This window comes from Chaetodon auriga, chromosome 15, assembly GCF_051107435.1.
Source record: "Chaetodon auriga isolate fChaAug3 chromosome 15, fChaAug3.hap1, whole genome shotgun sequence".
Lineage (NCBI taxonomy): Eukaryota > Metazoa > Chordata > Actinopteri > Chaetodontiformes > Chaetodontidae > Chaetodon > Chaetodon auriga.
In genome coordinates, this window is record NC_135088.1 from 19,743,676 (window position 1) to 19,757,665 (window position 13,990).

At 39.8% G+C, this 13,990-nt stretch overlaps 1 protein-coding gene across 1 annotated transcript in view; it reads right to left on the reverse strand.

Moving 5' to 3' along the window:
• cltca (clathrin, heavy chain a (Hc)) overlaps positions 1 to 13,329 on the reverse strand; it is a 33,515-nt gene extending 20,186 nt beyond the window's left edge. Inside the window, exons 1-2 of the mRNA XM_076749928.1 lie at positions 13,005 to 13,329; positions 2,729 to 2,936 (exon numbers count right to left, since the gene is read on the reverse strand). Of these exons, the coding sequence (XP_076606043.1) occupies positions 2,729 to 2,936; positions 13,005 to 13,046 (250 nt within the window). The 5' untranslated portion in view covers positions 13,047 to 13,329. The remainder of the gene's footprint in view (positions 1 to 2,728; positions 2,937 to 13,004) is intronic.
• Between the last annotated feature and the right edge of the window lie 661 nt (positions 13,330 to 13,990).

The window sequence follows — 13,990 nt, forward strand, 5'->3', positions numbered from 1 at the left end:
GTTAGGGTTAATTTTGTGAGCTAAAGCTTTGTTAAGAAGCAGTGTGACTTCCTTGTTTGCTCATTATTCAATACTCATCAATGCAGTAAGAAAAAGCAAAGACCAATGCGTTAGCACAACCGTCAAGATCATTTCGCCATCACTAAGCCAGGGGATCAGAGTACAGTAGACTAAGCAGTGTGGTGAATCGACCATTTGCAGCAGCAGCCAAATTTCAAAGAGCAAGCAAAGGGATTTTCAACTGAATCATGAAGGTGTGTGTGCATTGTGTCCGTCCTTCAGACATGGTTACATGAAAAGATTAAGGCTCTACTGTGTCACATGACAATGTCGGCTGAGAAGCAGCATTATGGTAGACTGAGCAGGGAAGACAGTGGCGGTAGAAAGAGGGAGGAAGGGTCTAAGCTGACCCTACGCTGCATAATTAGCGAGGACAAGACAGGTAATACAACATGAGTTAATATGGATCTGGAGCTCTCCATACACTGTTAAGCTGCTACAACGGTTCCTCTCCACATAAGTCACAACATCACATAAGTGGTGTGCTGTTGGTGATAAGGAATGTGCACTGCTGAAACATTACTATATTTGCAGGACTCATTACTTTGAGGTTTTTTTTTTTTAATAAATAACGGTCAATTGCATTTTCTCCTCATTTTTTCAGTTAGCATATTCTGAGCTGTCCTAATCACAAACTGCAAACTGAGGATCAGAGCATTAAAGCAATAAAATGTGTATACATTTTTAAGTTGCTTTCAACCAATCACCTTCTCCCAAACTGAAAACGAACAGCCCTTTGTGTTTGCTGTGCAGCATTTAACCAGCCAGCATAATGAGCAGAGATAAGACTCTAGACTGTCAGCTCTAAAGCTCGCTCCTGCTCATGTTTGCGTGTCACATGATTGCCAGCAACAAGCTTGAACTCTAGAACAGTTCAGCAAGCGATTTATGACTGCACATTGTTCCACGCCCTCAGTAGAAGGGACAGTCATCAAAAAAAGGTAGTTTAAAACTAACTTTTTAAAAAGATATTTAAAAGGAGCATGGCTGCACACGGTCACACCTGCAAAGCTCCTTAACTATCAACACCCTAGCATCAACCCAACAAAAATGACTATATTCACCTCTATGTTTACTTGAAATCAATACCTTCAAGTCTGGTTAGCAGTTTACACCATTATACAAGTAAAATGAACTGGGCTAAATAATTTATTCCTGTCAATGCCCTAAGGATCATTTTACCTAATCAAAGTAATACAGTCATTTTAAAAGGAAACCTGGAGATCCAGGGGGCCTTAGACATCCATTCATTTCATTACATAAATGTGTGACCACGGGGAAATAGTTTTGCCACAAATCCTAAGACACAAGCTGTTTGGCTCAGAAAATGTAATTTTAATAGTTGGATAGGGGCACGGCCAAGAGCTGAACACAGACAGATGGACACACAAGGCTGTTGGGCTGCCTGACAGCACATCCAGCAAGTGCTCCTTAACTCTACTTTTTACACCCTGACAAGCAAACCTCTTAAAGTTATTTTCCAAAGTCTCTTGAACCAGCTCCTTCCTCATCTGGGACTACTGCTCCATCAGGAACATATGAAATAATATCAGTGCGGCTATCTGATGGATCAGAATTCCCATACAGGTTCTAAGTCAAAGCATATTAAGTCAAAGCTCTCTGATAGTTGGAGCAAACACTAATTTTTAGTCCTTAGTATGGAGAACCATGAGTTTGTCAAAAGTTTTGAAATGAACATTTATGAAACACAGGTGGGAAACAAGTGAAACAACAGGTTGGGTAATTACCACTTCACACAGGTGGAATAAGACATGGATTTCAAATGAAAATTGAGAAGAAATGTGAATTAAAATGAAATCATTGAATTACCCATAGTAGTACCACATGTAAAACAGGTTCTAAATCATTTATACATGTAATAAAAATGATGGAATGCCAGCAAGCTATAAGGCTGTGAAAGCTAAATCCTGTTTACGAAGAAATATTTTCATTGGCCTATGCGTGGAAGAAGGTCCAACAGATTATCCAGAAATGGGTTAAGAAACAAAATACAAAATATTGATCGCTAGGACATTTACTTAGCCAGGCCACTCCTGATGATACACAACGGTGGATAAAGTCATGTCAGCAGTAATTAACATAGCCTGTATGCTTCATTTTTTAACTGAAGAGGATAATACTGAATGTGATAATTTCATAAATAGTGTCTTGAAAACAGGATTTTACTTCCACAACTAAGTAGTTAAATTTCAACTCACCGTCTGCAAACACATAAGAAAGCAGTAAAGAAAAAAAAAAAGAACATAGAAAAGACAAAAACAAAAACAACAAAAAAAGTCAAAGCAATCATGGATGCTGGACAAAAAGAATTAGAAATATGCTATTTTGAATATTTACATGACAAATGTTTGGAAAAAAACATATATGTTGGCCCATAAAAACTACTTCACAGCAGAAAACTAAAGTAGCTGGATGTGTATGGACATAAACAGATGAAAATAATTTAGAAATACTCTTGATCATTAAATGGATCATGTCTCTATATTGAACAAACATGGCAGAACTGAAAGCTGCAGGGCCCTTACAAGGGGTCAGCTAAAATACTGAAGTAATATAATGTAGTTCTCTTTCTCTCTGGTAATTCCTACATTTATTTAGAGAAATATTGGCTCTGCAATACAAATACCTCTGCAATGCAATGCCTTACCTTTAAGTGCAATGACCTTGCTGGCTGGATTCATGATGGCGCTGTCAGCTGAGATGGGCCTGCGGATAGGTGTATTGGGGTCCGCCATGTCAATGATCACCACTTGAGTCTGCTCACCCACCTTCTCCCGGATACAGATGAACTTATCCGACTCCATGGTCAGGGTGCTGAAGCCTATGTTGGCCGGATTGATCCCTAAGTTTTGGAGCTAAGAGAAAAGGGAAAAAAGTATGTGTGTAGGGTGAGGGTGTTAGGTTGAACAGAAATAACAATGTAATTTGCAAAGAAAATCAATTACATTATTGAGATCACATTCTTCCTGCCACAAGCTCATATCCAGGCTGCCATTTGGGAGGAGGTAGTTTCTCATTTATTTTAATTTGACTGTAAATTAGTGCAGTATTTCCCAAGGGATACCCAGGCAACCATGTGGCAAAATAAAGGACGGAGGGGAAAAAAAAATCTCAGACAGTGGGATATGACTTTCAACTGTTGCAGTGAACATTTTGTGGAGTAATAACAATTTTTAACAGTCAAATTAATTAAAATGTCTGGTGCTGACCAAACAACAACAACAACAGTGTCCAATAAGAAGGCTTAGACTGTCTGCTCAGCTGCTGAGCACTCCCACAGCCAGCCGATGAGGTCACCGAGCTCGTCACTGAGCAGCAGCTCTTTGGACACATGGAGCCGTGGAGTGGTCACAACGGTTAGAGAGTTGGGCTGGGCGGAGGGCTAATCCAACGCCAAGTTCTCAAAGCATGCGCCAAAGAGGAAACTACAAACATATTACACAACACTGTAGTCTCACTGCAATCTGACTACTAGCAGCTTATCAAGGTCTGACTTCTTCCAACTTCCTGCATTTAGATAAAATGCAGTTTGTCAAGGCGAGCACTATGGCTGTACGAACATAATTTTGCCATTACACACTAATTCAAACCATAATCATATTCACAATCAACCAAGACAAGCACACCATAGTTGGGCAGTGTTGCCTGAGTTTCCCTAACTTATTTGTGTCCCAGCAGAACAATGTGATACAGGACATAGAGTGGTTTAACCTGCATAAAAACAAAAGGCAGAGGCTTTGGGTGAAATGCTTTGCAGCAAATAACACCAGCAAGTTCTGCAGCCCAGCTTACTGCCAAGGTTGGAAATAGGGCATTCTGCCTGCCTCACACAAGCCCTGAAACAGTACAACCTACCGGTGGCAGTGCCAAAACAGCACTGGGCAAGAGTGTCAAGACTCTGGTACAAGTGCAAAAGCAGGGATGGTTACAAGTTTACAATCAAACTACTACAAACCAAATTCCAACAATAACACTGAACACGACAAAACGCAATCATTGCACAACCAGAACGAACTTCTGTATCTGTAAAAAATTGCAAATGGCATCACTGTTGAGAAGTAAATCTGAAGGAAATGAAACTACGAAACCATTTCGTATAGACCATGTTTTGCTGTGGCAACTTCCTCTTCTTTCACAAGCTGTCAGCAATACAACAGTTGTACAAATGTCGCAGTAGAATTACCTGATGCTATTTGGAGCATGATTTCCTGATCTGTGCAGATAAATCTTTGCAAGAGTTTTTTTGTGGTCAATTGGTTGACATAATGACCTAAATCTATACAAATACAATTAGTTACAAATACTGAGTTGCCAGGAAAATGCCTTCTGATTGTTTTTCCCCCATCAAGATTGCAAAAATCTCTTGAGTACAGTATGAGGTTTGTAAAAATGGAATTCGCAAACTATTTAAAACACTATTGCAGTAGTATCGAGTGTACAGAGATCTAAGATGTGACAAAATCTGACAAGACCTCTCTTAAGCAGGTAGCTGCATTTGGATGCTTGCCTGTGGTCATGATGAATAACTGATAACTGTATAATAAAGACCATTCCACTTATGGCATTAGCTGAACAGGGAAATTCAGATTCTGATGGCCTGTGTTCTGTATTCTAATGGCAGTTGTTAATAACTGCTCTACCTAACCAGCCAAAGAGGTTAGCAGACTCAGAATGTGTGCCCCCCTAAACATGAGAAGTATTTTTTGAACACAAGTTCCAAAGAGCCTACTTGGCTGCCCAGCCACAGCCACAATCTATCCATGTATGGTAGCGAGTCTTCATTTCAAGGTTTGCCAATGACATAATGTGGCTTCACTGTCAACAATTTGATGGAGTTGAGTCCTAATCGGCAAACACAAACCACAGTTCCAGGAACTGCTTAACGAAATGGGAACACCTTTTATCAATGACAGTTCACACCCTCCCCACAGCCCTGCTCCACCCACATTCTTTCACTGGTGTGTAACCTGGTTCCCTTCCGTCTCAATGACACTGCGACCTTACAGAACAAGTGTTACTACTTGTATGAGGAAAGAACTGAAAACTGGTCTGTAGCAAGTTTTCCCTACAGTGCTCATGTTTTTTTTTAATTGCTGTGGAGGGTGACATCATACAGTAACGTCATTGCTGTGTCCATGCCTCTTATCACTAGCATTGTCCAGTTGCAAAGCCTTGTTTACAAAGCAACATTCATTCAAACATCAAACAAAGGGAAAAGTCCCACAGACAGAATATATTTTTTGGTGAACAAATGTGCCTTTAGGGTGAACTACAACACTTAACTTGAACCAAAAACTAAATATTGCCATCTTCCTTGAAATGGACAGGGATTCGAACTAAGAGCGCAATCTTTTCCTGTAACAATATCACAAGATCACATACAGTGGCTCAAAGATCTGTGACTGTGCAAATTAAATGTTTGTCTTTCTTTAAATTGCTTGTCTAATCTCTGAAAACCAGACTGAGGTATGTCGACATATTAGGCACAAGAGGAGGGTTATCCTCTATTATTACGCAATAGTTTTCTAGGCAGATTTACGTGCTCTCTCTCTCACTCACTACCATCTGCCATCTATTCTGGGATCAGCAGGAAGCCCTTTCATTCACAATGAAAAGCATTCGTAAAACAGGAAAGAACGGCACAGCCTTATCACAATGAATATGGTACCTCTGTCCCTTGGAATAAAGGACAACAAACAGACAGATGTTGCACTGCTGGAAGACAAACCACACCAGGGTTTGGTCTGTCAGACTGGTTTGCTATGGAAACCTTATAGTAAAACAGTGCTGTGGGCTAAAGCTGCTGTGACATCAATGATCAGGAATTTGGGCGAAAGCAGGTCAAACCAGTGGAGCTACAACCAATGTGGAAAATCATTTAGTCTAGCTTGCACTGGCTTTGGTACTGCTACTTTAAACTTAGCTGTTAGCACAAGCTTTGATGGGCAGATGCTGTCCCAGACCCTTTGAAACCATCAGCAGCTAATTCACAACATGGTAGCGAGAGGACAGCACAAGAGAGACTGCACAGCTATCAAAGGGAAGAGTAAAGAGTGTGTCATTTATACTCCAGCAACAAGCTAATCTGTTGACTGTACTGGGTAGTTTAGAAAGGAATTACTAATGATAACAAGAAAAATGCCTAATGCTTTGAAGCGATGAGGAAAGCATCTAGTAGAAAGTTTGGTATGGAGAAAAAAAGCACAGGCAAAAGGAGGAATAACAAAATCAATTAACACGAGCACCGGAGGGCTAATGTTACAAAACTCAGCCAGCTAGCCAGCACGATGGCCGCAACAAAATACCAGCAAAAGGCAGAGTGACTCACTCATTACACTATGCATTACTATCATTACTCTTCACGAACCATTATTTCCACCTCTCTGCCTCACCCACTTCTTATCATTTTCAGAACTGCTTCTTCAATGATATGACATTATAGTAGGGCATGTCCTAAATTAGTGTCTCTGCAAGGCATTATTTTTGCACGAGAGGCAGAGACAAAATTGCACTGTAAATATGTCAAAGAATGGGAGCCTCAGTGAAACCTCCCAGGTTAATGTCAACCAGGACGGAGGACAGCCAGCTAGGTGCACTGGAAAGGCAATGTCAGGAGGTGAGTGCCATTTATTGCTAACTCACTGGATGTTTTATTGAAGATTTACTGCACTTACACCAATCACTCAAGGTAACATGATAACCTACTACTGCTTGCAGGAATGAGTTGACATACAATATGCCACAACTATTTCCCTTGGGGATGAATAAAGTATCTATCTATCTATTGATAAAGAATGTCACCATTGAGACTTTTGCACAACAACATGTTATCAAAGTATCTAATGAAATTCAAAAAGTCCATGAGAGATAAAATCAGTTGGTGTAACACAGTACCACTGCTGAATATAGCAGTGGAAACAGCCTTAACATTCACAACACAGAGAACCCTGCTATATATGTCATAGATGGACTAAATATAATAAATCTTCATTCTGAGGGCACAGCAGGAGCTTGGATCATAAGGCAGGATCAAGGAACAATATTTCTCAGTGTCTGAAATCATTTAAAGGACTTGAAACAAAGTACTCTTGCTCATTTGAGCTGATCCATAGCAGACAGTCATCCAGCATCAGAGTCAAACAGTAAATTCCCATTAAAAGCGATTAAATTGAGCTGATGGCTGCCACAGAATCTCAGACAGAAAAGAAATCTGTTTATAGGTTTGAACTCTTGTGAAGGATCCCAGGGGAGTCCCATCTGTTGATTTAACCTGTATGCTCTTCCTTCAAAAGAAAGCAGCATCTTGCTCAGCAGAAAAAAGCCCTCTGTGTGTGTTCCACGCATGTAAAGTTCAAGGCAGGGCAGGGAAGGATGTCCTATGTAATGTGCTGAGGCTTGCAGCACTCAATTGCAGTGCTCCACAACAGGAAACCAGGGACCCATTGTCTACCAGGACTGAAACAACAGGCCTGCACAGTCCTGCCTCCTCCACGACCATGTGACACTGGCGGGGGACATGAGACCAGCCCAGGGGTGAGGAGCAAGAGGGCCGCCTTTACTGTTAGATAAGGGGCATGGGGCGTGGGGGTCGAAGGAAGGACTGCATGTCTTTCTGGACCTCATCTATCTCCACTTCAGGCCAGTTCTGCTGAGTTGGTTTTGGGACTGCAGTTTCCCTTTTCCTCCAAATGCATGCTTTATCATACGTTTATACAGTGCTGCAGAATGTCAAGTGTTCAGCAGATCTGCATCCTCAACTGCCTGTCACAAGATATCAGCTGGTCAATTACCAGCACAGTTCAAAGTGCAACATGCAAACCTTGTAAAGTGATATTTAAAAACCATGGCGTGCCCTCCCACCAGACAGACAATAAATACAGGAATAGGAGCGTCACGATTCTCCAAATCCACGATTTGATTTGACTTTCGATTTTAAGGTAACGATTCTATTCTCGATTTCAACACTACGACTACATGGACAAATTGACATTTATTTAAAATGTAGTAACAATAACTTGTTTCGCCAGTCCATTGGAAACAAACTGTCACTAGATGGCAGAATATCATTTTACAACAACAGCTCAAGAAGGTTTTTATGTGACGTAGACTAGAAGGTTTGTCATGGGAAGTGAGTCTCCCCTGGTACTTGCACAGTGCTGCAGCGCATGCCATACGGGGTAGTTACTTTAGTCAGCGTTAACGTGTTTAGATAAGCACAACACTAACTGAAGGGCTGTGTACTGTATTCGCTATCACAGAAGAGAAATAAACAGCCCCTGTTCATGCAATGTTATTACAGCATCTCCTGTATTTTTCAAAGCAGAGTTCGTGAAATGCTACTTACCATTGATAAATGTTAGTGGTGTAAACACTGAGCTTGCTGCTAGATAACTGTAACGACAGTATAGCGAGGATCAATCAAAGAATTGGATAAATCTCTGACTCTGGCAGTGAAAAATGCAGACACAGGGTACAGGTAAGGCACGCCGGGTCATATCTGATCTACTTTTTTCCCCATTATCTCTACGGACAAAAATATGAGAGAGAATCACTGATTCTGCTGCTAATTTTGTGATTGAAATTGAAAGCTCCTTTCAACTGATGTGCCATGAACAAATCATATTTACTTTCAAACAACAGCATCTACAATTCACGTCATGTTTAACAAAAAGGTTCTTGGTGGGTGTTTTGTTATTGGTTTTTGGCAGAAAAGTTAACTGATGACGTTTTGTAAACGTAACAGATTACTGTGTATACTCACAAAACATCCACGTATGTAGACAAAGTAAATTCACAACATGTCATTATAGACTCATATGGGAAATACTGTGCTGAATTAACACACTATTCAATCAGCTAAAGCTTTTGCTTTTCCCTCCACAGATCATCAACAGTGTCTGTTTGGCTCCAGAGAGGAAACCTGGCTTATCAAACCCTGCTTACTAAATACTATTTGCAAGGGAAGCCTTTGTCAACACAGAAGGGGGACCATATTGCCATTACATGGATCCAATAGCCACTTTTAATGATTTCAGACAGCCATCTCCAAGGAAGGGATGAGTACCAGGACCAGTTTAAATTGATACAGGCAGTTGATTGGTCAGAACCATAACACTGATAAGACTCTGGGCAGTAGGTGCTAATATTTGTATGTGAACGTCATTCATTTAAATTCCATATTTTCAGTTTTCCAGGATAAGTCTACAAAGTGGGGTGCATGATAAACTGAGAGCATATACTATACTATGCTATGCTGCATTAGAAAACATGAGCTTAAGTTACAGGTATTTTACTTGACACTCGTGCAACTGAAGTTCTTTGACTGGAGTCTACACTACACTATATAAATGGATGACATATAAAAATGCAAGCTATGCAAGTTGACCGGATGACAGAAGACACATAACTGCAAAGTCTGAAAGGGAGGGAGGGAGGGAGAGAGGGAGACGAAAGAGACTGAGCCCAAACCAAGGTTCATGCTTCCTTTGTGCTGTCGTAGCCAATGTAGAGATGGCTCTGTATATTAGCTCCCTAAACTATGTCCAGAAAAATCAACATCTTATTGAAAATGTCAATGTGAGAATTATGTGTGTAAACTTTATTTTGATTAAAACGGGACACAACAAATTATTATTAATATTACCTAATTTTCGACAGATCCAACCATTTTTATCTCAATATGGCAAAAGAGCTGTAGACAGTAGACAGTACTCTGGTTATCTACAATCACATACAAAGATGGACAGCTTGTGGGGAAGATTTGCTATGATACTGTTCATGAACTTCATGAACATGAACTTCTCAACTACTTATACTAGCATCTCAAACTAATATACAGAAGATAAAGAGTTGTTTGAGTCTTTGAGACTTGACACAATTGACAGATTTAGTAGTAATCAAGTGCACAAAATAATCTTAATGTCACCTGGAATTGCACCAAGATATCACTGAGGCCTATAAAAATCATATTTGTAAAATGCCATGGTTATGAATTTATCACAACAATCTATTTAAGTTTTAACTCTGACAAAATCAAGTTTTTTGTTGAAGCATGAGTTAAAAAAAATAGGCAGCACCCTTAATGTACAGAGGAAATTGAATATAGTGATTCCAGTGATGTCTTGTTTGCAGAGTTGCATTATGGGAAGGTGATCAAAACCACAGTAATTAAGCAGGTTCAACCTACTGCATAATAAAGCAAACCTGGCTGGCTGAAAAAACAAAACAAAACAAAACAAAACTGTAGTATCTGAAACAACTTTGCTGAGCATGGACGCTATAATAGCTGCATGAAAAATTATGACAGCATCACAGTAGAACTACAACCTGATGTTAGGTTGGTCTCTCCAGGATCCTATGACTGTACTGTGCCAATAAACTAAGTGAACTTCCCTTCTGCTCTCTGGGTGCTTTTGCAATGAGCTATGCTGGCATCTCACAGTACCTGCCAAAATGACATCCAACAAATATAAATGGACAAACCCTTTACGACAAACCAATCAGAAATGAGCAATACAAAAAAAACAAAAAAACAACAACCCACATTTGTAATCATTGTGGCACTTGTGACAATTTATCCTGATATAGATTTTAGGTCATATCATCCAGCTCTATATTCTACATTATCTGTTCAAGTGATATACGGTGTGAAACATTCATGAACAGCATATGCAGGTCATGCATTAATGATAGGTGGCTGCTGGAGATCCCCTGGGAGTTGATTAGTCACACAAAATGACCTTGTGCTGTGCTAATGACACAAATCAGTCAAAGCACCCTCATGATTTAACAGTTCTTATCAATGAGAGGTACAGTGAGTAATCTGCATAAAATGCAACAAGTTACTCAATTATGATGCAACAGATGTCCATAAAAGTAAAACATGAACAAAAATGAATGACAAGAGGTGTTATGAATTATACTAGTTCCTTGAATGAAATATTGAAGTTAAATTCAAAATCTACCAGTATTATTTCCCTGAAAATATGTAGAGTCAGGGGACAGTGACACAAGCCGTTCCCTTGACTGAAGATAAAATATGAGTTCAGTTTTAATGCACAGTACCCACAATGATTCAACACTTCTGTATTGCTCTCTATTCACTCCCACTCCTGCAATCAAGAGGACTTAACAAAGGAGTCAAAAATCCATCCATAATAATGTCATTGTAACTGTATGAACAAAAGACCTTTGCATAGCTTTGTGAAGATCAGTCTCCATACAATCTCTTTTGATAGGCCTACGTATTAACTCATCAACTACTATCACATAAAATAAGGTTACAATAACAATCATTGTGAAGAAGTTTTTGAGAAATTCTTAGACCATGTCTTGTGTTTTATCATTAAGAGCCAACAAAAATGACTAAATCTGAGGAGGGCATCCACCTGGTCTTAACAAAAACTGCTCAATACTCAAGTTCACTATTCTGATGAGATCTGTATGAATAGTAAATGTTTGGTAGTAGCAGAAAGATAATAAGACCAAACATTCACTCTGCTACTCTGCTGTTGAACTGTCATTGAAAAAGATAGTGAAAGTCACAATCAACTCAAATTGTACTGACGTTGACCTCTGACCTCTTTCCAGGGGTCACCGTTATACACTGTTATCATTACTACGTGTGAGCAGAGACAGTGCCTCTTTGGAATTGTGGAAAACTAGAGAAACGAGAACAGCTTGTATCACAAGCAAATTGTCTACATTTAGGCCCAAAGACATCAGTCCCACATGGCTGTGAGACTCAAAGCCACTTTGTGTCCAGAACAAGCCAGAAAACAATCAATGGATTGAATAAACAAATGATTCTCTTGAAGCAGAGAGGTAGACAGATCACATGTCTCATTTGAAGCTTGACTGAAACAACAAAAGTTGCTATAATTTATTCATTACATCTTGAAAGTCTGCACTCCAGACTGAATCCATAAGCCTGGGGAACCAGGAATGTTTCCGCTTCCTCAACCTGACCAAGTGGCAGGTTTACTGGGGTTATGGTAAAGGTGTGGCCAGTTAAACCAAGAAGCAAACACAGCCTAGATAATACACAGGGCTGCACAATCAAGGAATCCACCTTTGTGACTACAACTACAAAAAAAAAGTGCAACACCAGTTTTACTACTGCCACATCAAAGGGAGAATTCAACAGAAAACGAATTCAACAGAAACAGAAGTCATTCTCAGCAAAGGCTTGAGCCTCGGCCAACTTTGGCAAAGTCATTCTTCAACATGGGCAGCCGAATCGCTATCAGACAAGCCAACACACCACATGACCATTTCTACAACCAGCCAACGTGACAATCACTTTCAAAGTTACATATGGACAGATACGATACATATTTTAGATATGTCGATGGCACACGAATAGTCTCTCAACTTTTCATTTAGCTGTCACCTGACACTGTGATGGCAAGTTGTGCACATAATGCGATTCAATCATTTCAGTAAAGGTAATAAGATACTGCCTAAATGTTGAATCTATATTCGTTTTAACAATCATTCTTAACGCAACACTGACAGCGACCATCTGTGCAGTGAGTATTCCAGGAAAACTAATACTTTATCAGAAAATTTGATTGTGGTCGATATAACTTAAGACAGGGTTAACGTGAGGTGAACACAACGTTTCCGATTACTATTTAAAAGCAATACGTATATGTCTCCTGTTTGTGTGTTGCATACTTTCGACGTTTATATCATGAACAAGGGTGGCTAGTCAAAGTGTTAGCAAGAAGGCTAAATGCTAACTAAGATAAACGTCATCCACCCTGCCAAGCTAGTTAGCATAGCTCGCAAAAGCTAACTTAGCTTGTTAGCAATCCTTAACTTCTGTTTGAAAAGTCTCTGGAACCACTGAGTATCTCATAGCGGTTGCAACTGAAAGAGAAACTTTACCGAACAATTTAACCATTCATTCATCCAAATACCTGCAGGTGCTCCTGAAAGCGAATAGGCAGGATCTGAGCCATGGCGGTTGCTCTCTCTCTCTCCTCCGGTTTCTTCTAACGTTAATGCTAACAAACTACGGCTTCTTCTTCTCTCAGATCTTAGCCGGACAGCCAGGGAGCCTCTAGTCTAAAGGTCAAATCAATCAATTCTAAGCCTTGTGTCAAACGTACTGTCGGTGTGATGGTACTTTCTTATTCGTCCCTAAACTATTTACTTGCGGGCTTCCCCAGGCTAACGGCTGACTGCCACTACACCGACTCCCTTAACCTGCAATGGCGGTGGAGGTTGGTCAGCAGAGAAAACATCCCGGAAATGAAAGTGCACTCAATAAGGCGGATGAATACGCACTCACACTTTTTAAAAGTACATTATAGTGTATATAATAACTATTTTATTTGTGGATTTACGGTATTTAATATTTTCTTTGAAATTCGAAATAGCGGCAAAGGACTTCAACAAAAAAAAATATTGAACAACAAATGTAAAACTGGAACTACTTCTTTCTATTCGCCCTTTGATTTTTGCCACATCATTCGTCTTTGTAAATTAACGTCAGTCCCACGTGCTGTACACTTGTTCCTCTCAGCCAATCAGAACACTCTGAAGTCAAGCCAGGAATTCAACTTTTCTTGTACTCAAAAGCAACTATTCAGCATTAACTGCATTCCGATTAGCTGTCATATGTTCTCAGCCACGTTCTCTCTTATCATATGGCCATTAATTACCTTGATTTATTTGCCTTTTGCTAGGCATTAATGGTAAATGTCCACAGTTTAATTTAAAGAAATGACCTTTCGCCTGTGCTGATGATATGGATGCGTATCGCTATAAAAATGTCAATGACAAACCTTTTGTATGTACATGAACGTCGGCCTGCAATATGTATAGTGTGCCACCAGATTCTGTATACTGTAGAGTTTCATACAACTGATTTCTTGATGTAAGAAGATAAGCAGACAGATTC